Source organism: Ylistrum balloti, unplaced genomic scaffold, assembly GCF_031769215.1.
Source record: "Ylistrum balloti isolate Yb309-2 unplaced genomic scaffold, AGI_CSIRO_Ybal_v1 Utg370104, whole genome shotgun sequence".
Taxonomy (NCBI): Eukaryota; Metazoa; Mollusca; class Bivalvia; order Pectinida; family Pectinidae; genus Ylistrum; species Ylistrum balloti.
This window is the reverse complement of record NW_026782129.1, coordinates 570,476-596,748: the sequence shown is the minus strand read 5'-3', so window position 1 is coordinate 596,748 and position 26,273 is coordinate 570,476. Positions and strand designations below refer to the sequence as shown.

Sequence of the window (26,273 nt, the reverse complement as noted above, 5' to 3'; positions counted from 1 at the left end):
GTAACCATAAACACCATCAAAGTCAGACCAATACGACCTGTACACACCACCAGTCAGACCAACACGACACAGTAACCATACACACCACCTAAGTCAGACCAACACGACACAACCATACACCACAGTCAGACCAACACGACACAGTAACCATACACACCACCTAAGTTAGACACCAATAACCATACACACACCAACACCACACGAACCAACACCACCACAGTCACACCAACATACACACACCACCACAGTCAGACCAACACGACACCAACACATCACCACAAGTCATATCAACACGATGCGGTAACCATACACACCACAACAGTCAGACCAACACGACACGGTAACCATCAACACCAGTCAGACCAACACGACACAATAACAATACACACCACCACAGCCAGACCAACACGACAAAATAACCATAGACATCACCAGAAGTCATACCAACACGATACGGTAACCATACACACCACAACAGTCCGACCAACACGACACGGTTACCATAAACACCAGTCAGACCAACACGAAACAATAACAATACACACCACCACAGCCAGACCAACAACCAAACACATCACCACAAGTCATAACAACACGACACGGTAACCATACACACACCACAGTCATACCAACACGACACGGTAACCATACACACCACCAAGTCAGTCAGACCAACACGACACGGTAACCATACACACAACAACAGCCAGACCAAAACGACACGGAAACCATAAACACCACATCAGTCAGACCAACACGACACAATAACCATACACACCACCACAGTCAGACCAACACGACACGGTAACCATACACACCACATCAGTAAGACCAACACGACAGTCAGACCAACACGACAAGGTAACCATAAACACCATCAAAGTCAGACCAATACGACCTGGTAACTATACACACCACCACAGTCAGACCAACACGACACAGTAACCATACACACCACCTAAGTCAGACCTACACGACACGGTAACCATACACACACCACATCAGACCAACACGACACGGTAACCATACACACCACCACAGTCAGACCAACACAAAATAACCATACACATCACCACAAGTCATATCAACACGATACGGTAACCATACACACCACAACAGTCAGACCAACACGACACAGTAACCATACACACCACCTAAGTCAGACCAACACGACACGGTAACCATACACACCACATCAGTCAGACCAACACGACATGGTAACCATACACACCACCACAGTCACACCAACATGACACGGTAACCATACACACCACCACAGTCAGACCAACACGACAAAATAACCATACACATCACCAAAAGTCATACCAACACGACACGGTAACCATACACACCACCAAAGTCATACCAACACGACACATTAACCACATACGCCATCACAGTCAGACCAACACGACAACATACACATCACCACAAGTCATACCAACACGACACGGTAACCATACACACCACCTAAGTCACTCCATCACAGTCAGACCAACACGACACGGTAACCATACACACCACCTAAGTCACTCCATCACAGTCAGACCAACACGACACGGTAACTATACACACAACAACTGCCAGACCAAAACGACACGGAAACCATAAATGCCACATCAGTCAGACCAACACAACACAATAACCATACACACCACCAAAGTCAGACCAACACGACACGGTTACCATACACACCACATCAGTCAGACCAACACGACACGGTAACCATACACACCAACACAGTCAGACCAACACGACCTGGTAACTATACACACCACCACAGTCAGACCAACACGACAAAATAACCATACACATCACCACAAGTCATATCAACACGATACGGTAACCATACACACCACAACAGTCAGACCAACACGACACGGTAACCATAAACACCAGTCAGACCAACACGACACAATAACAATACACACCACCACAGCCAGACCAACACGACACAATAACTGCATACGCCACCACAGTCAGAACAACACGACAAAATAACCATACACATCACCACAAGTCATACCAACATGGCACGGTAACTATACAAACCACCTAAGTCACTCCATCACAGTCAGACCAACACGACACGGTAACCATACACACAACAACAGTCAGACCAAAACGACACGGTAACCATACACACCACATCAGTCAGACCAACACGACATGGTAACCATACACACCACCACAGTCACACCAACATGACACGGTAACCATACACACCACCACAGTCATACCAACACGACATGGTAACCATACACACCACATCAGTCAGACCAACACGACACGGTAACCATACACACCAACACAGTCAGACCAACACGACAAGGTAACCATAAACACCATCAAAGTCAGACCAATACGACCTGGTAACTATACACACCACCACAGTCAGACCAACACGACACAGTAACCATACACACCACCACAGTCAGACCAACACGACACAGTAACCATTCACACCACCTAAGTCAGACCTACACGACACGGTAACCATACACACCACCACAGTCAGACCAACACGACACGGTAACCATACACACCACCACAGTCAGACCAACACGACAAAATAACCATACACATCACCACAAGTCTTACCAACACGATACGGTAACCATACACACCACAACAGTCAGACCAACAAGACACGGTAACCATAAACACCAGTCAGACCAACACGACACAATAACAATACACACCACCACAGCCAGACCAACACGACACGGTAACCATACACAACACAATCAGTTCAACACGACACGTTCACACCAAGCACACATTTACGATCAGAACAAGACATGGTAACATCCTCGATATTCCAGGAGTTACGCTTACTATCAATCTCTACACCCCTGGAGCATAGAAGATTCCATGTTCGACACTCGTGGATATGACTAGTTTGATCCTTTGATGTACATCAAACTAATATCGAGGTCGCATAACGGTATATTGAAATAGCTTTGATGTTTGGTTTCGCTCCTTTGTAATCTTCAAAACGAGCGTATCAGCCTATGATTGGTCAACGATTGGTCAGGTTTTTCTTTTCTCCTGGCGTGTGCCTTCAATTTCCTATGACATGTTCCAGGGGTGCAGAGAGCGAAAATGATCGTAACCCCTGGAGTATCGAGGATGTGTAACTTCTACATATTAATGATTTCAGTAACTTGACATGCAATCACCTATCTGTGTGTTTGTTACTTATAACTACCGACGCTATTTGCTTTGAGGGTCTTTCCGACGTTCCTGGAACATCATTTAGGAACATTTTCGTTTCACACCCCACTTCCTAAAACTCCCACCTTATGGTCCACTAATTGTCGTTGTATTATTCAGGAACGAATCGTGACATGATTTAAAACTTAAATTTTCATGGAAATTTACGACTTGTTTCCGATTGACGTTCTAGTTCGAAATTAATAAGCACTCTGACCTCAAACAGGAAGTTCCTTGTCTACGTTGTAAGGTGCGGACTAGTTGTGACCTTTGACATTAAGAATGGAAGCGTCTGCTAGGTCTACTAAATGTTTCTTCAATGAAAATTCGAAAGTTGATAATAAACATTTCCAATCAATTTATAACATGCATATAAAAGAGTCCGTGCTTTATTTCCTTGGCCTATATGTTGTTCCTGTCTAAAGAAGACATGAGTGAAACGTTTGATCTTGTTTACACGTCTTCAGAATGCATCATATTCTTACGCCGTCCACGTTAAATCACCAAAAATCATATACAAAGTCAAAGAAAATGGAAGCGAGAGAAAAAATACCATTCCCCACTTTATGGTTGTGATATATCAACTCTCGGAAACACTTAAAAATTTCGCAACCTCGACATGTTGAAATTAAAACCTTCGGTTGACACTTTTCTGTCTCAAACTAAAGGTCGGGATGGATACCATTAATCATGTCCACGATAAATAACGGTTCCACAAATTGAGAAAAAAATGTGTTCAAGGTGCATCAGGAACAGAACTAGTTTCGCTTCGAAAATGCATTTATTTCATATGAAGACTGCCATGCATCTTTTGAAAGTCTCTAGCGGTATATCATGTTTTCCCTCTTTCCTCTAAGACGTCCTTCATTAATCACGGAATATAAACGGAATTGTCTTGCGTATATTGTCAACTTGACCTTGATCTTTCGTCATCAAACAGCGCTGACCGATGCAAAGCAGTCCTGATACTTTCGTTCCGATTTGTTCACTTAGCACCTGTCCCCGCCTCTACCGGATATCAAGTCACTATCGCTTCTAAACGTAAGAAAATCCTGCTGGTTTTATTTCTCGGTTACAATTCTGTTTACCTAAGACATATAGACTGCTGCAATTCGTTGTACAACGAATTTGATTTAGAAAGATTTGAATCGGTTTCTACAATGCACCAGGTGGTGCTATGTGTAAACAGTAAAGAAGCGAAACGAAAACTAGGTGCGCGCGCAGTGGTAAACGGTCCAAAGATCGGTTATTATGATGAAAGGCTGAAAAAGTGCTTAACGATAGCAAACAGAATTTAAAATTTAGTGAACATTTGAAGTAATAACATAGATTACACGAAAAGATATTAAAAGAACCTTACGTATGTTTAGGATAATGTACGTTTGAAAATTGGTAAACATACACTATCTGTTTTCATTTAGCATATAAAATATTGATTTCCAGGCACCTTCAAATGGATTCTAACAGTAGCGATGTGTTCACCGCTTGAATTACCATGGAAAAGAGCTAGTTCTCCTCCCTTCTGAGCCGGTCCTATATTTGCTTCAGAACAAACAATGTCCCACTGATTTTTCTATACATATAGAAGACATTATATGGCTATTTTTTAATACTGACTACCTAAACAACTATGCTAGAGAAACTGACCAATTTAACAAATGATTAAAATCTACTTACAACAGACTTATCACTCAGAACATCCCGCTGGCATAAGTAAAGACAGCTACACGTACATGTGTTTGGAAATATGTTGGGAATCTTTCTGAAGTACCTATCTATACTAGTAAAAGTGGTGCTTTATATTTCTGTATTTTTTGTTCGAAATAATTTCCAATGAAGGTTTATGTGTGTGAACACTTCCTTTTATGTGCTGACAATAGATATTAATACGTAATCGGCATTTCTGTTAGTCATTTTGACTTATGGCTTGGTTCCGTTAAAACAGGGCTTTCCAAAACTTCAAAGTGTTAATGCTAGGTTTTAAAGACGTCTGACTTACACTGATGTACATTTTACACGATATGTAGATATAGATAAAATATATAAACAATATCAACAGTATAGTAATGACATATAAGGACTTAAGGATGTATGCTACGCTTTGTGTATTACACAATATTTTGTAAGAGTTATCTACCTTACCAATTTGATTAGATGTGGAATCATCTCATTTATACATGTCAATTAGCAATATCACAGATTAAATCGTCACTTTGAATTCCATTATAACAGTATAACAGAGATATTGTTCTTTGATTGTTGCCTGGGTTAAGGAATAGATACAGATACATTCACAAATGAGTTTGAACTGCTAATAAAAATGGAAGGAGAGTGACACAGTATAGAGTATAATCTAAATGATGTATAAAACATTATGTTTTTTCATAACAGTTTTATTCTGAATGGATTTCAAGAAAATTTCACAGCACATCTTTCTTACGTAACATAATTCACATCACAATGTTCCATAACATATCATCAAAACAATTATCGATCATGTACATATATGTAAGTATAGTAAGTGAAGCGGCTGTACTCGTATGTATTATACAGACACATACAACACGTGCACGTGTTCTTCACAACACGTGTTTAACAAGTTAAAACCGCCCGAGTCATTATCTATTATAATGAACAAAATCACATATATTTGCATTTCCATTATGCAAACTGATAAATGATACTTGTACAAGCATGCGTAACAGCGTTCCGAAGGAAAAAAAACACTCGGGATATATCAGCCGGTACCTATTAAAGGCACTGCCCAACACTTAAGACAGTTAAGATAGACATATAAGGAAATATCCTCTTTTGATAACAGTTACTCCAGTAACCCACTTTTAACATACATATAATTAACTCTTGTAGAAATGAAAAACCGAGAGGAGCCGCGAACAATTTCTTTGTTGCTTTTAAAAAATTCTGTTTTGATTTGAGATATTTAATTTTTTTTTAAAAATAAGAAACCGCAATGTTTCAGGTCCTCCTCGTAAAAAAGCGAGACCACTAGTTTCTACGAGAAGAAACAATTAGACGATAAAAGCGATTTTGAATATTTAGGACACACTTAATGTGCCCAGTAGTGTAACAGTAACATTTGTGGGTAGGGTTACAATACTGGGTGTTACAAATATCCGTGGTTACGGGGTGAGCAATAACGGTTAGCATTTACAAACCTGTTACACAGTTACACACCCTTTGAATGAAAGCACTAGAGTTCCGAAAAACGTGTACATGTAATTTGAACAAGATTTAGTGTGTATGTAGGATGTTGCAATTCCAAATATGTTTTGGATGTATAGGCCACAAAGAATAAAGATTTGGTAAGAAATCTTCATAAACAAACCACTTTTTATATCCGTCCTAGTATATACTGAAATGTTGTATTATATAACAATCGTGCGACATGGTTGTCATCCAATAATTTACACACCTACCATACTGTATGTACCCAGTCTCGTGCGGATTTATCATTTAACTACATTTGAATATTAAAACAGCATGCCATATTCTGGCAAGGAATATGAAGATCATACTCGTGACTTGTTTCCACGTTTCCATGGAAATATTCTGAAACCATGAATCTCCTTACATGGATCAGAACACTGGTCTGATAAATGAAAAGTGTTTTTGTTGTAATGTACCCACAACGTCCATTCTTTGACCAGTTAAAAGTCAATTAAAGTACACTGATGAGATTTCAAGATAAAAGTATGTCTTTGATTTAACACTTATTTCAATAACAAACGAACACCAGTATGACGGCGAAGGCATGCATTATTGTAAAGTAGGTCGAAAACACTACTTTTACAATTTCAAGTCACATGATTTGTCACAAGGTATATCACGTGATTTCTTCAGCAAGTCTCGTTATGTCAACTACGACTAGAAGTGAAACGTGCAGGCTATGCCAGTATTACAGAAAGTCGAACAGGATCACGGCAATACTGTCACTATCCCTTGATATCGACAGTCGTCATCAATTGGTCCCATACCGGAAGTCTCTACACAATCTCCACATGTTCAATCCGTGTTCCGTGTACCTCACCACTTGGTCATTAACAAGCACGGCGAAAATCAGAATTTCGTCTCTAAACAGCATAAAGATTTTTTTATATACTAGTTCCTTTATAACGTTGAGCGAATTGATTTGAATAAGTCCTCAGAGTGACGTCATTATGATTGCCTCAGATTCAGCATACCTGTAAAGTAAAATGGACTCGATTAACTTACTAATTAAAGGACAATTCTAATTAATACGTATATGTTGTATGTATTGATATTGCATAACTTAATATTTTTGCTTTATTATCCTTATAATTATGGAAGACGACACACAATTCGAATGTTTTCTTCATGGTCTATCTTCCAGCAATGTAACATCACCTAATCTCATTTGTATTCCTATATTTTATACTCAACTTTCTGTACTATTTGTAATTCTTATCAGGGAACAACTTTATCTATTTTTCACAGTTTGTTTCTGAATTATGACACGCTTGGTATGAAAGCAAAGTTGAATAAATTTTGTACATAACCTAGTGATCGATAAGTAAGGGTCCAATAACGATATTTGAAACATAGAACAGAAATGTTACTGAAGTAATATCATCATATTAAACATGGCTTCTTTTCGATGTTTGATTGTCGTCCTTACTTGGAACAATCTTTCTTTTAAAACTTCCGATTAATCATTTATCACAGATCACATCAATCATGGTGTTTATAAATCTTTCCTACTCGCCCGCTTTTGATCTAAGTCCTTTGTTAAACCGATTGATATGGTATGATGTCCGAGTGTTCCTGAACAAAGATTTCGTATTTTTGTGACAAATATTTTGACATTAACATCGATGTTTTTGAATTGTTCAATACGGTATAAAAGCCTTTGAATAAATCAGAATTATTAACATTTGATCAACTGCATGTATCAAATTATGTGTTCATTAGTAAACTCACAAAAACCTACCCTAATTTTTTTTTTTTCGGGTTTTTCGTCCTCGGAAAAAGTCATGAATAATTAAAACGAAATGAAAGTTGAGAAAAAACTTATTCTTCTTATTAATTGCTTATTCCTACTTCCGTAAAATTTAGATTTTTTCTGATAGAAAGGAAGGTACTGATAAATTGTGTATTTATCTATTTCCATTGACAGTGTAACATGTGTAACACGCAATTGACATTTGTCTTGGTCATTTTGTATAAGAGGGGAGAATTTGACGAATCTGGGCCCTCGGATGAACAAAATCAATTCTACAAACAGTTTCTCGCATTTCTTTAAAAAAAATGGCATCATATTATGATTTCCATCAAGTTCTCGAACATGATTCGTCTATAACGACAGTTAGATCAAACAGAGGCTTAAGTAAGTCTCTATACGTGACATATCGATCTGACTTACGATAAGGCGATGTGTAGTACGCGGTACAGGGCATTCGTGTAAAACACCAAATCATCTCAAATAATCAGAAAAAATATCTCCGTATATTATGTTTAATTTGGCGGTTTCCATGATAACGCTACTTGTAAATTAACAATTACCGCCAACTTCTTTTCAACATGTGCAACTTATTTTGACAGCTGATGTTCGTTAGAATGATCGGATATTGGTTTACATATTTAACTTTAACATGTTAATTTGACACCTAGAAAGACGCTGAATTACCTCGCAGTGCTCACCCTATACAACTACAAATGTAAACGTTTCCACTCTTCCTCCGTGTGTATTCATCTTTCAAATTCAGTTAGCAGGGAAGTTTGTAATAGGGCTAGGGCTAGTAAACTAAATACATTGCTAAACAAATTTAAAGCGTCTGAAAAGGTTCTTTCTCCTAATGGCCATAATTAGGACCCAATTTGTGCTTCATTGGAACTCTCCAGGCAGGAAGTTTAATTAAGGCCCTTCATGGCTGTCACTCGCGCCATCTGGGATTATTTGAAACTTATTTCACCCGAAATTCTAAATCGGCGTTAACTAGTGGGTTATTTAAAATGAAAGCAAAAGACAATCGGGCGCAGTAAAGAATTACACGTCAGGATAATTAAGGCATTCGTTCACAAAGAATTCTAACACCATCAACATAAAATGGTGCGTCTTTTGAAAATGAGTGGCTATTTTTTTATATTAGGACGGTGTGGTTTGAGGTTCCGTGTGATCGTTATCTCTGGGGGGAGGGGGAGGGGAACTGGAGCAGGGGACTAATGACCAATTACAAACTAATGATAAGAATCCAAGCCGTCATATAACGAATATCTCGGGGGACTGAGCAGTCCTTCACATCCCAAACTTTATCTGTAAGGGATGTTACCGATATAGTTGAGAACATAATACCGATACATAACGGGCGTTCATTAAACGTCCAATTTGGATGAAAATCCTGTGAAAAATAAGAAAGAAAATATCAGTTGCTTAACTCCTCTCTTTCATGAGGGGTTGCCACAAATAATGAAGGCACCCCGACAAATTGCTTCCTACGAGTTGCCTGCCTCCTCTAGTTAGTCCAATTAGGACTTAATGAGGAAAATTCTATTTTGATTTGAAAATCTTATCATTTTTATCTGTGCTCCGTCGGTAATGAGGAGACAGACTCTGGTGTCTAAGCTATACTGTAAACACGATGCCACATCCCAGACATATGGTTTTTACATACATGTACCCAATTTGACCCATTTGAAAAGTGTTCGACATGCCTAAATATACATATGCATGTTCGAATCGCGTTGAGAACATATTTGACAGAACAGAATTACGGTGAATACCGCGAGTCATTTAGGTAAGCGTTAGAGGTAATGAAAGTGAGTTCCTCCAGAATTGTATCTATAATCAAGTTCAGTCAAGCACTGAAACAATATATCTTAGATATCGTCTGTAAAGGCAGCAGACACAAGACACTGTCTCTAGGGAGAAAACGATCTGACACATTGTATGTAAGGAATGGAGATCATCTGACACATTGTATGTAAGGAAAAAGATCTGACACATTGTATGTAAGGAATGGAGATCATCTGACACATTGTATGGAAAAAGATCTGACACATTGTATGTAAGGAATGGAGATCATCTGACACATTGTAAGGAAAAAGATCTGACACATTGTATGTAAGGAATGGAGATCATCTGACACATTGTAAGGAAAAAGATCTGACACATTGTATGTAAGGAAAGGAGTTCATCTGACACATTGTCTGTAAGGAAAGAAGAACTTTAACGTTATCTGTAAAGAATGGAGATGTGACACACTTTCTGTAAGGAAAGAGATCTGACACATTGTCTGTAAGGAAAGGAGTTCATCTGACACATTGTCTGTAAGGAAAGAAGAACTTTAACGTTATCTGTAAGATATGGAGATGTGACACATTGTTTGTGAAGACAATATGACACATTGTCTGTGAAGACAATCTAATGCATTGTCTATAAAAACAAGAAATACAATAGTATGTCTCTGAGGAATTGAGAAATGACACTTTTCAAAGATAGATCACATACTTTGTCTGTAAAGACAGGAGATCTTAAACATTTTCAGTAAAGACAGGAAATCTGAAATGTCATCAGTAAAGACAGGAAATCTTAAACATTGTCAGTAAAGACAGGAAATCTGAAATGTCATCAGTAAAGACAGGAGATCTTAAACATTTTCAGTAAAGACAGGAAATCTGAAGTGTCATCAGTAAAGACAGGAGATCTTAAACATTTTCAGTAAAGACAGGAAATCTGAAATGTCATCAGTAAAGACAGGAAATCTTAAACATTGTCAGTAAAGACAGGAAATCTTAAACATTGTCAGTAAAGACAGGATATCAGAAACATTGTCAGTAAAGAGAGGGAATCAGAAACATTGTCAGTAAAGACAGGAAATCTTAAACATTGTCAGTAAAGACAGGAAATCTGAAACATTGTAAGTAAAGACAGAAGATCTGAAACATTGTCAGTAAAGACAGGGAAATCAGAAACATTGTCAGTAAAGAGAGGGAATCAGAAACATTGTCAGTAAAGACAGGGAATCAGAAACATTGTCAGTAAAGACAGAAGATCTGAAACATTGTCAGTAAAGACAGAAGATCTGAAACATTGTCAGTAAAGACAGGGAAATCAGAAACATTGTCAGTAAAGAGAGGGAATCAGAAACATTGTCAGTAAAGAGAGGGAATCAGAAACATTGTCAGTAAAGAGAGGGAATCAGAAACATTGTCAGTAAAGACAGGAGATCTGAAACATTGTAAGTAAAGACAGAAGATCTGAAACATTGTCAGTAAAGACAGAAGATCTGAAACATTGTCAGTAAAGACAGGGAAATCAGAAACATTGTCAGTAAAGAGAGGGAATCAGAAACATTGTCAGTAAAGAGAGGGAATCAGAAACATTGTCAGTAAAGACAGGAAATCAGAAACATTGTCAGTAAAGACAGGAGATCTGAAACATTGTCAGTAAAGACAGGAGATCTGAAACATTGTAAGTAAAGACAGAAGATCTGAAACATTGTCAGTAAAGACAGGGAATCAGAAACATTGTCAGTAAAGACAGGAGATCTGAAACATTGTAAGTAAAGACAGAAGATCTGAAACATTGTCAGTAAAGACAGAAGATCTGAAACATTGTCAGTAAAGACAGGGAAATCAGAAACATTGTCAGTAAAGAGAGGGAATCAGAAACATTGTCAGTAAAGAGAGGGAATCAGAAACATTGTCAGTAAAGAGAGGGAATCAGAAACATTGTCAGTAAAGACAGGAGATCTGAAACATTGTAAGTAAAGACAGAAGATCTGAAACATTGTAAGTAAAGACAGAAGATCTGAAACATTGTCAGTAAAGACAGGAGATCTAAAGACAGGAGATCTGAAACATTGTAAGTAAAGACAGAAGATCTGAAACATTGTAAGTAAAGACAGAAGATCTGAAACATTGTCAGTAAAGACAGAAGATCTGAAACATTGTCAGTAAAGACAGGGAAATCAGAAACATTGTCAGTAAAGACAGGAGATCTGAAACGTTATCTGTATAGAGGAAAGGCGTCCACAGAACAGATTTCGATTTTTCACAGAATCAGTTTATCTGTAATGCGAAATAAAAACCGGTACACAATTTAAAACTGTTTATAACTACCAAGTTTCCTAGGGCTTCAGATATTGGTTGAGCCTGTTTTTCTTTAGTAAAATATCTATCTAAAATAATACAGATACTTAATAGAACCCATGTTTATCCAACTTTAAATAAACCATCGGTTGGTAAATCTATCACAAAATCCCACAAGATCACCACTGTTAGAGGAAAGGGAGGTGTGGTCATAATGTGAATAAAACCCAAACATCGCGAGATTTTTACACATGAACTTTATGTCTGTAAGTTTGAATCACGAAAATATGCTCCAACTGTCGATTTTATTGAAGAAGATATATTTGTCATTTTCTCCCACTCGTCCCCATTCACAGGAGAGCGACACCTGCGAACACATGTCATCGCTCCAGACGTACAGTCAGTCATATGATTCAGGAACAAAAATAAAATTCAATCCACTCACAACACCAAATTAATTTTCATTTTTACTACAGCAATTACTACTCAACCCAGCTTCAAATAGGATTTTTTCCCCAAGAAAACACCAAATTAGTTTCAAAATATCTTCTATCTGAAATTGAAAATCACCTGGAGACTGATTTCGGAGACATATTATCCAAAGCTTTTGCCGAAAGAAAGCATTTAAAAGATCAGAGAAGGAAATGTTATATGATTAAATTTGTATTATTTTGCTATAAAATGTTGGAAACTAATGAATTTGTACAGCCATGCAGAGTCTACAATGATTTGGCACTCTGGACTATGAAAATGGCCGTTAATGGCAGGGTAAATTTTCATCTGAATTTCAGTCACGTTTAATCTTTTTAATCAGGATATCCATACTTTTTTCACTTTTATTGTAATTTTATTTTTTTTCCGGAATTATTTTCGTAAAAAATAAACGTTGCGTGAACGATATTTAATATATATCTTCCAATTAGTTTATTTTCGAAAGATAAAAAAACTAGAAATATGTGAAGACGTTGCAGCTCTGACAAATACTGATTATCAAGTAGTACAGTCACTTTTACTTTCATTTATCCTGTGGTGGATATGTCTTTATGCTAGTGAAAACGTTCATGTGCCGCTCTGTTAACCCTATCGTGCCTTGCAATATGGGAAATGCATGTCCGTGTGAGCATGTGCTACGTATACAAAAGCAGTCGTCAGACAGGAAGTGTGCGGTACCCTATCGCCATTATATCATATTCATATCACTTCTCCTCAGTAAAGCTGTCCCTTTCAACATTAAAATGAGTCCATTATAACATCGACAATATCTCCCCGGTAAAACCATACACGCTTTAAAGGCAATATTGAATCTACTAAATGAGATTTCACGTTTTTATAATTAAGATTTTAATCGACTGTATATATTTGTTCAGAGGTATATTTGCCGAAATTCAATCGGTGCTTGGTATTATAGGAAATGAGTATACAATGAATCGGCCGTCCGAGGGTATAAGCGCCATCAGTGTTAATGTGCTCAGTGTAACTTGTGTTGTTCCTGCAAAACAGGCCGGTGTCACTGTTTAGTCTACATAAGAGAAAAAGTAGCTTGAAAATGAATCTGTACCGTGTAAATAGATCTTGGAAACGATCCGTGCGAGCATAATAGGGGGAAAATGTACACAAGGACTTAGTTAAACAAACGCTGAGGCCTCAACAACACTACGGCTAATGGACTCCTAAATAGAAATAATTATTGGGGAGAGTTATGAAAATAGCCTTGTCGAATCAACGCGTTAATTGGCTTTTAAACTTTAATTGAACAAATAATTACATACTGCCTCCATTCCAAGAGTGAGGGGCTATCATCTGAACGGGGCTAATAGCATTCACACCTTCCCTAATTAGTCTACTTAAATTCTTCAGACGGGATTCAATTATCTGAAGCTATGATGTTTGTCATCAGGAGCAGGCCCCCCCTCCTTCTCCCCGGGGACCACATCACCGTCACGTGATCTATTGACATCTCGCGCTAACAAGCTCTCGCGTCATTACCCCTCTCAAGGTCAATGACGTAGTAATGGCGGCTTTCATACATCACGCGCTAATTAGTGACTCCTAGTTACTTTAATAGAAAACGCCGCTAATGTGCCAATTAACAAGTAATGATGAGAGGAAAAATAAGCGACACATATTTTTTCAGCCATTTACTATTTTAGTTTTTTTATGCAGTTAAACGGAGTTAAAAACGGTGAAAGAGAGCTGCACAAGACACATCAGACTCCTTACAAAATTAGAAATGCAGTTGAATTATTTATTTAGATATATAGAAGGTAACTACGTGACTAAAAATCACGTCCATACATCTTTGGATTTCTGCGTAATAATATATATATGTAAACATATCATATTTAACATATATATCTAGTTGCGAAGGGTGTGGTATTAAGCGTTAAAAATGCACATGGCCACGCTGAAAACATTTCGATATCATATAAATATTGTATATGTTGACGAACAACACAATGGTCCTTTATTCATGAGCGTCATCGACGCTGAGATGTCTCATTGGTTATATAATTTTCACCATGCTATCGTAAATCCTTTGTCTGCCCTTTAACAACTGCTATTTATTATCAATCTACAAAGATCGAAGAGTCTGAGCCTTAATTCCGACTGGAATAGGCGATCTACTTCTGAACCAAATGTAAGGCACTATCATTTTATTTTCTTGTCGTAGATGTTACATGTGTAAATCTTCTCAGGACGGCTGTAGACTGTGGCACTGTTTCCGCGTGTGGTTGATAGCTTCAGTATCATCTAAACTTCAAAGTCTAGGCTCGTCCATAATGAAGCACCATTAAGATGACATTTGACTGTTTTAAAATTAACCTGGTGTAAATTTTGAAGAATTATAGACGTGTTTATGAATAATTAATGATTTTACAGGATATACACGGCTAAAATTGTATCTTATTTCAATATACATACACTTCATGCTGCTTGGTAATGCAACAAAGCTTGAGATTGGCATCCCTTTTTTTATCGACAGGTGTCCTACTGAATCTCATACAATCTTGCCACCCTCACTACAACAGGCTTCTCGCTCGCCGGGTATTGTTGCTGCTTTTTAATGAGACACTTGACGAGAAGCAAGGGGGATTTTTCATTGGGTGTCACAATGTCGCCTCCCCTTCATATATGCGAATGTACATATACACAACCATAATTGGTGATTAAAACGAAAATCCGCTAAATAAAGTAAACAGATTTAAACGTAATTAACAATTTAATGACATTATTACAACTCCAAATCAAATTTGGCCAACAAAGAATGTGTTTATTTTACCAGTTGCCCATTAGGCAATATGAGTGTCAGCTTTAATTGGAACTATTTAATTGTGAAGAAGAGACTTCGGTCTATTTCATACTGAATAATATATTGGGTACATACAAATAGTGGCCGTCTTATCAGTTTAATTAATCTCTCAACACCGCCCAGCATTTATCAGTTTCCATACACAATTTGCTAATATTGTGTTGACTATTACAAATCGTGTCCACATATGGTTGTCAAACAAATACAACTTTAAGATATTAAAACACATTGGTATATTAAGAATAATGGTTCGTTAGACAATGTCGTCCACTTCTCTGATACAAATCACACATATACTGCAATTATGAAGAGCCTTTGATGGTCACGATGTATGGATATTGACACTTACAATAATCCCATTATTTATCCGGGTTTTACTTTGACCCACCACTGCCTACCTCACGTGTATTATTACTATATCCGGTGAATGATCAAATCCATTGTTCAACTTCTGCTTGAATGGTATTTCAGACAAAAGTAGTTGATCATCTGTACAATGAGAACAGGACGCGTTGCCATTTCATTTCTTGAATAAAGACTTCCTGTTAATTATTTAGAGATTATTGTCCCAGTATGATTATTTGTGTTTGTTTACAATAATCCGTTAATGGTGTCATCACCAAAACAAGGTAATATTGCAAGCAGATCGATGATTGCGGGACATGCGGAAGTATTCTTAAATCACAAATTTGGCGAAAAGTGATGTATAGTACTACTGCTTACATTCGAATTTCGAGTTTATTTATTAATGAATGAACAGACAAAATTCAATCAGACCGAGATTGCATTGGGTTATATGACTCTACTGAACCATAGACATCGGGAAAGCCCTTTACCGTATCTCTCTCCCATCGTCTGTTGCTCGTGTTGGTAGTGATATTTCATACACATGGAACTGGCGGATAGTTGAATAACAACACAAATCTACTCGCAAGAGGACTACACCAAGAGACGTGTCAACAAGGCCCCTCACATCATTACCGACGTTATGTTACGCTAAGATTGTGCCAGAGTTTAATGACTCGCTGGACATGACATAGGGTTGGCATAGGTCACGCCGGGGGTCGACACATAGAGCAGGGGTCAGTACAAGGGGAACGATAGACCGGGCACAGACACTGGAGGCTGGAGATACGGTACACCGGATACTGATACGTGGGGCAAAGGATACGGTACAAGGGGAACGATAGACCGGACACAGACACGGGGTGACTGGGGATACGGTACAGCGGGTATTGACATGTTGGGCAAAGGATACGGTACAAGGGGAACGATAGACCGGACACAGACACGGGGGACTGGGGATACGGTACACCGGATACTGATACGTGGGGCAAAGGATACGGTACAAGGGGAACGATAGACCGGACACAGACACGGGGGACTGGGGATACGGTACAGCGGGTATTGACATGTGGGGCAAAGGATACGGTACAAGGGGAACGATAGACCGGACACAGACACGGGGGACTGGGGATACGGTACAGCGGGTATTGACATGTGGGGCAAAGGATACGGTACAAGGGGAACGATAGACCGGGCACAGACACTGGAGGCTGGAGATACGGTACACCGGATACTGATACGTGGGGCAAAGGATACGGTACAAGGAGAACGATAGACCGGACACAGACACGGGGGACTGGGGATACGGTACAGCGGGTATTGACATGTGGGGCAAAGGATACGGTACAAGGGGAACGATAGACCGGGCACAGACACTGGAGGCTGGAGATACGGTACACCGGATACTGATACGTGGGGCAAAGGATACGGTACAAGGAGAACGATAGACCGGACACAGACACGGGGGACTGGGGATACGGTACAGCGGGTATTGACATGTGGGGCAAAGGATACGGTACAAGGGGAACGATAGACCGGGCACAGACACTGGAGGCTGGAGATACGGTACACCGGATACTGATACGTGGGGCAAAGGATACGGTACAAGGGGAACGATAGACCGGGCACAGACACTGGAGGCTGGAGATACGGTACACCGGATACTGATACGTGGGGCAAAGGATACGGTACAAGGGGAACGGTAACCGGGTACAGGAACGGGAGACTGGGGATACGGTACACTTAGTTCAGGAACGTGGGACAGGAGGTACCGTACATTTGGTACAAGTACTTTGGACAGAAGATATAATACACTGCATACCAGAAAGTGGAACGGTGGAGACAGTGCGCCGGCACAAGGTCAACTGATTAGGTACACCATGTACCGGAATGGTGACGAAGGAAACGATTGCGGTACAGGAAAAACAGATACCGATCATCACCAAGAGGGGGCAGTGGATATGGTACCCCGGCACGTCGTACAGGTGATACGACACATCGGCACGGGAACCAACTGTACCGCTCACGTACACATATTTCAACAAAACTTATAAAATCATCATCATGTCTTCCATTATCAGTTAACATAGTTTCAACCTACATGGATGAGCAATTGCTCCACATAACGCTGCTTGTAGTTTTTAACATAGGTCACCCCTTTAACTGCGAAATTAGGTCAAAGTCATTTATAGTAACCCTTACTATGTACCTGCAGGTAAACACCATGACCATGACTCTTCCGGATCATAAGAAAAAGCTGTTTACTTTACTTTTTTTATTTATCTTATTCAAAGTTTACCTTAGACCATACCCAGCATCCAATAAATCACTCCTGTTTCATTATGGAAGATTAAATCGATAACTGGTAAGTCAAGAATCGATCGTTTTTCATGAGGTGCAAATTACAAGTATTTACCACACAATCAAAACATTTGGATTTCTGTACCCTATCAATGGAGATTTGTACATGTACCTTATAAAAGGGAAAACTGAACATTTCCGTTGAAAATATGTACCTATAAGTGAAAACCCATACCCTGTCTATCGAAATATGGACTCTCTATCATTACCTTATCTATGGAAATTTTTATCATATCAATGATTCAAATCAATAATCTGTGTCTACCTTCTCTGTTTACAACTTTGGGGATTTCGTACTGTAATATATGTGACCCTCGCCTTTCCTTTCACTCGTATCTAACCTTCCCGACACTTCTTCGGATGGTGTTTCCCTTCCTGACTTCTGTCTTCATTTTGGCGTGGCTGTTAACGTGACTAGGATGTATGAAGGAGAAGGGTGAAGTCATTAAAGACAGAAGGAGTAAGGCCCACCGTCATAACAATATGTATTACCATAATGTGAAGGAAGCAGGGTGCAAAATTAACGTTCAGTGCAAGTATGCAATAAATATTACTACTAGCGAGTAAAGTGCATCACATGAACGGGGAGAGGTGGTGGTGTGTTGCATCACTGGTGAATAGGGAGTGAGAGGGAAAGGGGCGGTCGACATCATGTATGTCACTGACACGTCAGGAAAGGGGTAAGAGATAGACAGATCAAATGAAATTTCCTATAAAGGGTGGCCATTATCAGTGATTTCATCTGTAACAGCATACCGATCGGGCCGGTCACCGTGATAGATACTAACTGTCAAGACGTCAACGTGCTTTACTTAGATCAAGAGATGATCGATATGTATCGACCTATCGATTTACAATGTACCAATTGATTGATGAAATGTGCATGAATACAGTAAGTTTTATCAGACACATAACCTTCAGTATTGGCTGACATTGAGAGACATTGATGGATAGCTACTGAAGGTTTAGCCTCCAGCCCAGCGTGGCTAGGAGGGCTTTAACACTCGTGTCAAACTACTAAATGGCTTGTACAATTGGTGTGGTAGATAAATATAATTGTATTGGTTTAGGAAATCAATATTGGCATTACGTATTTAGTTTGATCCGTAACAATGATTAGTGTTAATCACACACTGTTTGTAGCCACGGGGTCCTAATGGTAAACCCTACAACATACAAAGATAATCACAGAATTGCGTATGTTTCAGTTTAGTTTCATTAGCTAAAATACTGCCGTCAAATTAAATTTAATTAAATAATGCTGCCAGTATTTGATGACCTGCCTTAAATGCCACGTGTGTATAAAGTAAACCTAATACATAAATTATGTTAAAATTGATTTCGGTTAATTAATTACAGCTAAATTCCCAAGCGATATCACATGTACATTCGATATCAACTGACATAACAATGTCACATGATTAAATATACACTGGCAGAGACAAATTAACTCAATGAAACAGATTAGCAAATCAATGTCAAAGTTTAATCTAAATCGACCACAATTTGTTTCTGTTATCAGGGGATCTGTCAATCAAAAGAGGTCGGCGGTTACCTTGATTGAAATATATTAACTTTTAGAACCTAAAATTAAATGTTTAAAGCTATTATTCATGTGATAAATCCGTCCAATATTTTATTTCCATATACAAGATTTTTTTTTAAAACCTTTTGTTATTTTAAAATCTTCATTTGCAGCAGGTGTGACTATTAATGTATTTAATGTCGTGTTCAGATCTCCCGACATTTTACACTGTCAGATGAGGCAGTCACACTCTCACGGGTTTGTAATCTTCTATTTAAACCTATAGCGGCATTTAGCCTCGATGAGAGATGAGATGCCTCGAAGACAATCTGTGCCCCGCGAGAAACTGTTAGAGAAAGGACTGCCACATGTTCAAGCTATTAAGAACTCCATTAGTTTTGTAAATAAACCACCACATCAAATGGAGAAGGAAATTGCATAATTATCCATTTTAATCCACGTCGCTTGTCAACTTCACTCACTTGTTTGTATAGCAGATAACACTCTTAATGGTAATTTTCAAAATGGCTTATTCCAACATGAACGGATCTCTCTACAAAGAGATAATTACGGAGGATGGTAAGTCCTGCTTCATGGTAGATGTATACAGTTTTTATTTCCTTATCTCCGAAGTGTTGGGTTAAGTAACAGCGATCAGCCTTCATTAGATGTGTGTATGTAATTACGAGCTTGGCGAGTTGTAAGTGAAGGGTCGTGTACGTAAAGGTTCATGGGAGTAGCGAAGCTTAATGCGCGTGTTTTACACGTTCTGGCCTCGACCTGTCGGGTGTGAAAACAGGCATGTTGAAAGCACTTTACAAGGAAACAGCACGGACATTTCAAACTAAATGTACTGAAGTATTCCCGTGCCGCTATTGAAGTTTTACTCCACCACTCCATAGATTTATATTATAGGTATATGGTAATTTCTCCGTTTCAGAATATCTATTAGGTACGTCTACCATACTGTACAATAGACTAATATATGGTTACAAATGCCCACGCTAAAACCAACCTGATCTAATAAAGACACAATTGTCCATGAAAGCGAAAATGTTTCAGTTTTTGTTTTAAATATTTAATTTTTTGATAATTCAAAAAAAAAACTTTTGTGTGTAAAAAGCATTTCCATTTGTTGTAAGTTATTTATATACAACTTTACCATGGAAACAAATGGTTGTGTTGTATTACCCATCAGTACGGACTGAGTAAAGTTGCATAGGTGTAAAAATTCTGTAATTAACGATGAACTACCACTTTGATAGCGTTGGAATCTCTATCTAGATTTGCACGTGATAGCCGACTGTGAGCGGATTACCACGATTCGAGATACTTCCCGCGAATCTAGAGCCACAGAAATTGCTTACAAAATTAGTAAGTTATTTGTTACTAAAACTACAGAGATGTACCATGTACTAACCTCTGCTGGTACTTTATAAGCTACCTCGATAAAGAACACTGGAATCAAGGAAATCCACTGACCTAAACTATGATCTGAATTAGGCATTAAAATGAAGGGGTATAACTCTGTAAATGATGATCACGTGACCGTATTTGGCAGCACCAGACACCAAAGAGTTCTAGCAACATAAAAAAAATGGAATTGTAGTCAACAAGATAACACACACTATACATTCGTGTTCAAAACGCGATTTTAGCACGTCATTCCATGAAGTACAATGACTGCGTGTGATGTACACCCATACACACATGATGTTCGGACATTGCACGATTGTAAACTTTATGGGACACCAAAAATTAGCTCACTTCAAACGTTATATTTGCACCAGTTTATCGTTGCGGCGTGTGCTTGTTTACTACCTCAGCCATCGTTACATTTCCGATTCCAGGTATAATTATTCGTTATCATGTTACGCACGTACTGGCCTTTCACATTATCAAATATTTCTAGATACGACGGCGTGATGATTTAGACAATATACCGTCTGTCCATATTGGATTCCTATATACTTCTATTCCGTGATTGATCCATTTTCCTCATTAAGTATTGGTCTTTGATTAAGTGTAATTAATTGTCGGGTTTCAGGAGGGAGACTCCTGGTGGGGTAGAGCATGCAAGTCCTGTGTAAGTATGATATGATAATTAAGCCCCCCGTAAATGCTATGTAAAGCTCTGTGAAGATGAAATGACTTGTTCAATTATTAACCACTAGTAACCAAATCAATAGCGTTGTTATTATTACTCCGAGCATTACGTATTTTCCGAAGTACATGTATATGTATATAATCGTCATTAATTCGACCCCAGTGTTAGTACCGGCGTGTATAAGAATCGGTTTTATTACTGAGAACACGAATTTCTGTGCAGTCATACTGCCAGCTCGTCTATTCGTCCATCACAAGATGTCCATTACGTGGGCCCATTCCTGGGTCACAAGTGATACCAACAGATCGTATGCATTATTACAATTCTTGCGTTCCATTAATTTTTTGGTTTCTAATTTCGCTATCCGTAATCAATGTAAATGGAATCATACAACGGTCCATTACAAATATCAAAGAGTTCAGAAAAAGGGAAGTAACTGCAATTGGTTAAACCACTTACTGCTAAATGAATCGATAAATAACATAAGATTGTAGTAATAATTGAGCTTGATGAAAAGCTATTACGTCATTTCCGCCATTTTGACAAGTGTCTTCACAACACAATCGATACTCTAGCATACCGCCAATTTTCTTCAAAATGTCTTTTTAATCTAAGAGGACCAGGTAACCCCTGAACTGATGAGGAGTCCGGACGTTCTGTTGATGAGTCTGGACGCTTTTCAATAGCTTCTAGATCTAATAACCCATTAAATTTCTACCTCCCTTTACACATGTCCCGGGTCGACAAGAGAGCGGAGACGTGGACTTTAACCCCGGCAAGATAAACACCAATTAATAGCACTTTGAGCTTTTATTGTGGGCCATATGGCTCGCTCTCTACAACAGCATTTGGTTCTTGTCAGTGCATCGTTCGACATGTTTACACTATTTCCTTAGCGGCAAGCATGACTTAATTTAATTGACGTATGTACAAACGAGGGGAATAGTCCAGTTTATGGTCTGTAATCAAGGTTACCAAGACCTTTTTTAACCCTTAGTCACAACAGATCGAGTCAGTAGTGGTCTATGAGCTGGATCTGATCAAATTTCCGATGGTTTGTCTTTGAATTCGTCCCCGACTTGAAATTCTTCAATTAACGCTACGTTTTTACACGCAAAAGAACAAAACTGTCTACATAAAAACAGATTTGATGATTTCCCTAGCACATCAACCGGTCACAGAATAACCCATCGCTTCAATGGTTTTTATCACACTTAATATCATCAATAGAACAAAACATGGCTTCCGCCTTATCAACACCCGTACTTCCGGTACCAAAGGTCCAACAGCATGCATGTTCTTTCGATTTTTTGTGCGACTTCTGACCAAGAATTAGAAGGAAAAAAACCGAGGCAGCATTTCAAAATACGTGGACAGTTTATTGGTGATCAGTAATAATATTTCAAATCATAATCCACAGTGTGACGTCATTAATCATAATCCAAAGAGCAACATATATCTACATATCCTCGTGTGACGTCATCAGCCGTTAATCCATAACATTGTAAACTTACTTCACAAGTTTTGAACAAAAATGTTTCTCCTTCGTGTAACGAACGTTATTCCAACAGAAAATATTAAGTCAATTTGTCAAGAACTATTTCATACCACCAGAACAACGCAGCCACTGATACAAACACTGCCAAAACAGTGGGGGGAAACACTCAGCGAGATTAACAGTACGAAAAAATATCAAAATTCGAATGGCTACATTGATCGACATTTCATTGTAAAAACTAAGATATGGAATATCACATGGGATATATCTGAATTGATCACTAATCAATTCATAACATTAGCCCTCACACACCCATCACCAGATACTATGTAGCATTGCTCTTCGTGGTAACAGATTGTTTTAACAAAAGACTAGATTATTCAGATTTAAACTGATTAAACTGAGGCACTTCTGCCTTAGTTTTACAACTGAACTTTTTTCTATTTCCAATTATCGAATTAAGTCTGCATTACGTGACATGCGCCAATGCGGAGTGAATATTTGGCGTCAGCCTTCAATTAATGAGTAAATTGCCCTACATTGTCATTCTGCGAATCTTTTCATTATATTTTTTATCAAAATTGCATCTTTAGTTTTATACACAAACTTGAAAAGAGGCCATGTTCTGTGATGATGATGATCAATAAGCAATAAATAAAATTTTAACAAAATAATTCTGCATTGCTTTGTACAGCTAAACAAAGCCATCGGTTGGATAAATATACAATGAATTATCAAACCGGAAGTACATAAAATGGAAGTCGGCGGGAGACCGACGTTACAGAATCGCGTAACCAACCGCAGTAAACATGAAAAGATAGGAATGACTATCAATTATTCAATATCAATAAAGAAAAAAATATGCACAAAGTATTTGGTATATAATGAGATATGAAATGCAATCTATGAGACTATATGGACTGCGTCGATCTTATGAGGAGTTCTAGCGTGCTACTACCCTGTACCTTGTGGCTCCCCCTAGCGGATCCCATCACGTGACCTTTCATAACTTTTGGATAGTCCTGTTCACACAATAGTCCTCCATTGAAAATACTGAACCGGTCGCCAGTGGAAAGCTGGTTGTGACACGTGACACACTTGAAGCACTTGACATGGTATACATTTCCTTGTGCTTTCATTACAAACTCACTGGCCGGAATACTCTGACCGCACGCCGAACATGACCCACTTGAACCAAATAACCTGTAAAATATTAACAAAATTGGCATCAGTAAATATTTGGTAACTAATCGGAAACCATTTTTATATTAAAAAACATAAAATGTATAGATATTAGTAAACAAATATATGTTAATGGTAATCAGTATTGTAAATAAAGCGGTAACCAACGACGAACGGGCACAGAGCAAACACACACAAGAGAAATCAGCAGCGATTTCAGATTTTTTTCCCCCAGAAACTGTAAAACCGAGTCGACTTTTCTTTATGCTGCACTGTACAACAACATGGAATCTATTGTTTGTGTTTAAAAACCTTGAACATTATCTTTTTCAAGAGTTTACATATCTTGGAGAGGAAAGTAAGCTGACAGCTGAAAGTCGATAAACATGAAAGCTGATGATTGTTGAAGTGTCATTTCGGATAAGCAAATAACAATTTTTTTTCTTGATTCTTGACCAACTATCCCTGCCCTTCTACCCAAAACATAATTTCTCCACAATGGCGTTACTCAGTGTTAAAATTCATAAATTCTCGACTCCTACTCGCTCGAGTGAGTTGATAACGTTGGACAAAGTGATTTGTTCCTCAGCTATCACAACTAATGGGGTAGTTCTTTTATTGTCTTAGCTTATATATATTACATAGATTCAAGGGAGTTGGTCTATAAAAAGGCTCCGGTGGTAAATATTACATTACACTAATTGAATCGCTAATAACAAAGATCCTTGATTTCTATGGATATTTCAAACGATTTATCCCGCAGCGCAAGTACCCTCCACCTTGGGAATCGAAAACAAAGTGATGTATGAATATGCATTAGCGGTTTAATGCTTTATTTCTATTTCTGTTCTTCTCAAAGCCTGACTGGAAATGTTGCAGTTATGGTTTTAAAACATCATCCTTTTAAAGAAAATCAATATTTAATAAGATTTTATAAAATATTGATAAACCATTTGATATATTTTACCGGTTTGAAAAGGATTTTAAACTGACATCCGTTAATGACTAAAAACCTTTAACACATATTCCGACTTTTGAAAGTAGCGTTAATTTTGTTTACAACGATTTTAGAACCGGTCTAATGATGGGGTTTTATTGCGTCTGGTTACCTTATCCAATAGGCTTTATTTAGCATTTGGATGTTCCAAGCGATCTAGAATCCAACTTAATACTTAAACGTATCCTTTATGATATTCTTATTCGAATTTTTAAAAGCACAATAACATAATGTTTGGATAGATATTTAAGTGATTTGAGTTCTTCTACAACAGAAAATGGTATCTTGTACACCAACACATTTTACCATTCAAATATGCCCGTACATTTCTAAATTCAATAAAGTTAAATGTATCTGACAATCAGAATATGTCTGTGCTTGAATACAGAAGTCATGCAACTTACTTAAAAAGATTAGTAGTACAAACACATGATACCATTTCACAGTATACAAGTGTCGGTGAGTAACTGTTTAAAAGAGAAAACGAAACTGGATCGGGTTGCCAATTCTGAGAAAGTGATCGTCTTTGGTTCGTTGTAAGTGTGACTGTTTTTTTTTCATCTACAACAGCTTAATTGATAGCTATGTTCTTACCAAGATAATGTTGTCATGATTAATCACGAATAAACATATTTCGTATTTTTTTCCAAATACAAATACAAA

General features: G+C 38.1%; 1 protein-coding gene across 2 annotated transcripts in view; it reads right to left on the bottom strand.

Annotated features, from left to right (window-relative positions):
• Positions 1-5,634: 5,634 nt before the first annotated feature.
• The window catches only part of LOC132550082 (LIM domain transcription factor LMO4.1-like), a 35,151-nt gene continuing 14,512 nt past the window's right edge, over positions 5,635-26,273 (bottom strand). The window contains exons 3-4 of one of the 2 annotated variants that reach the window (XM_060214093.1): positions 24,397-24,634; positions 5,635-7,418 (exon numbers count right to left, since the gene is read on the bottom strand). In XM_060214093.1, coding sequence (XP_060070076.1) covers positions 7,410-7,418; positions 24,397-24,634 — 247 coding nt within the window. In that variant the 3' untranslated portion in view covers positions 5,635-7,409. Of the gene's footprint in view, positions 7,419-23,312; positions 24,635-26,273 lie in introns of those variants that run through there. The other variant, XM_060214092.1, reaches the window with a different exon arrangement.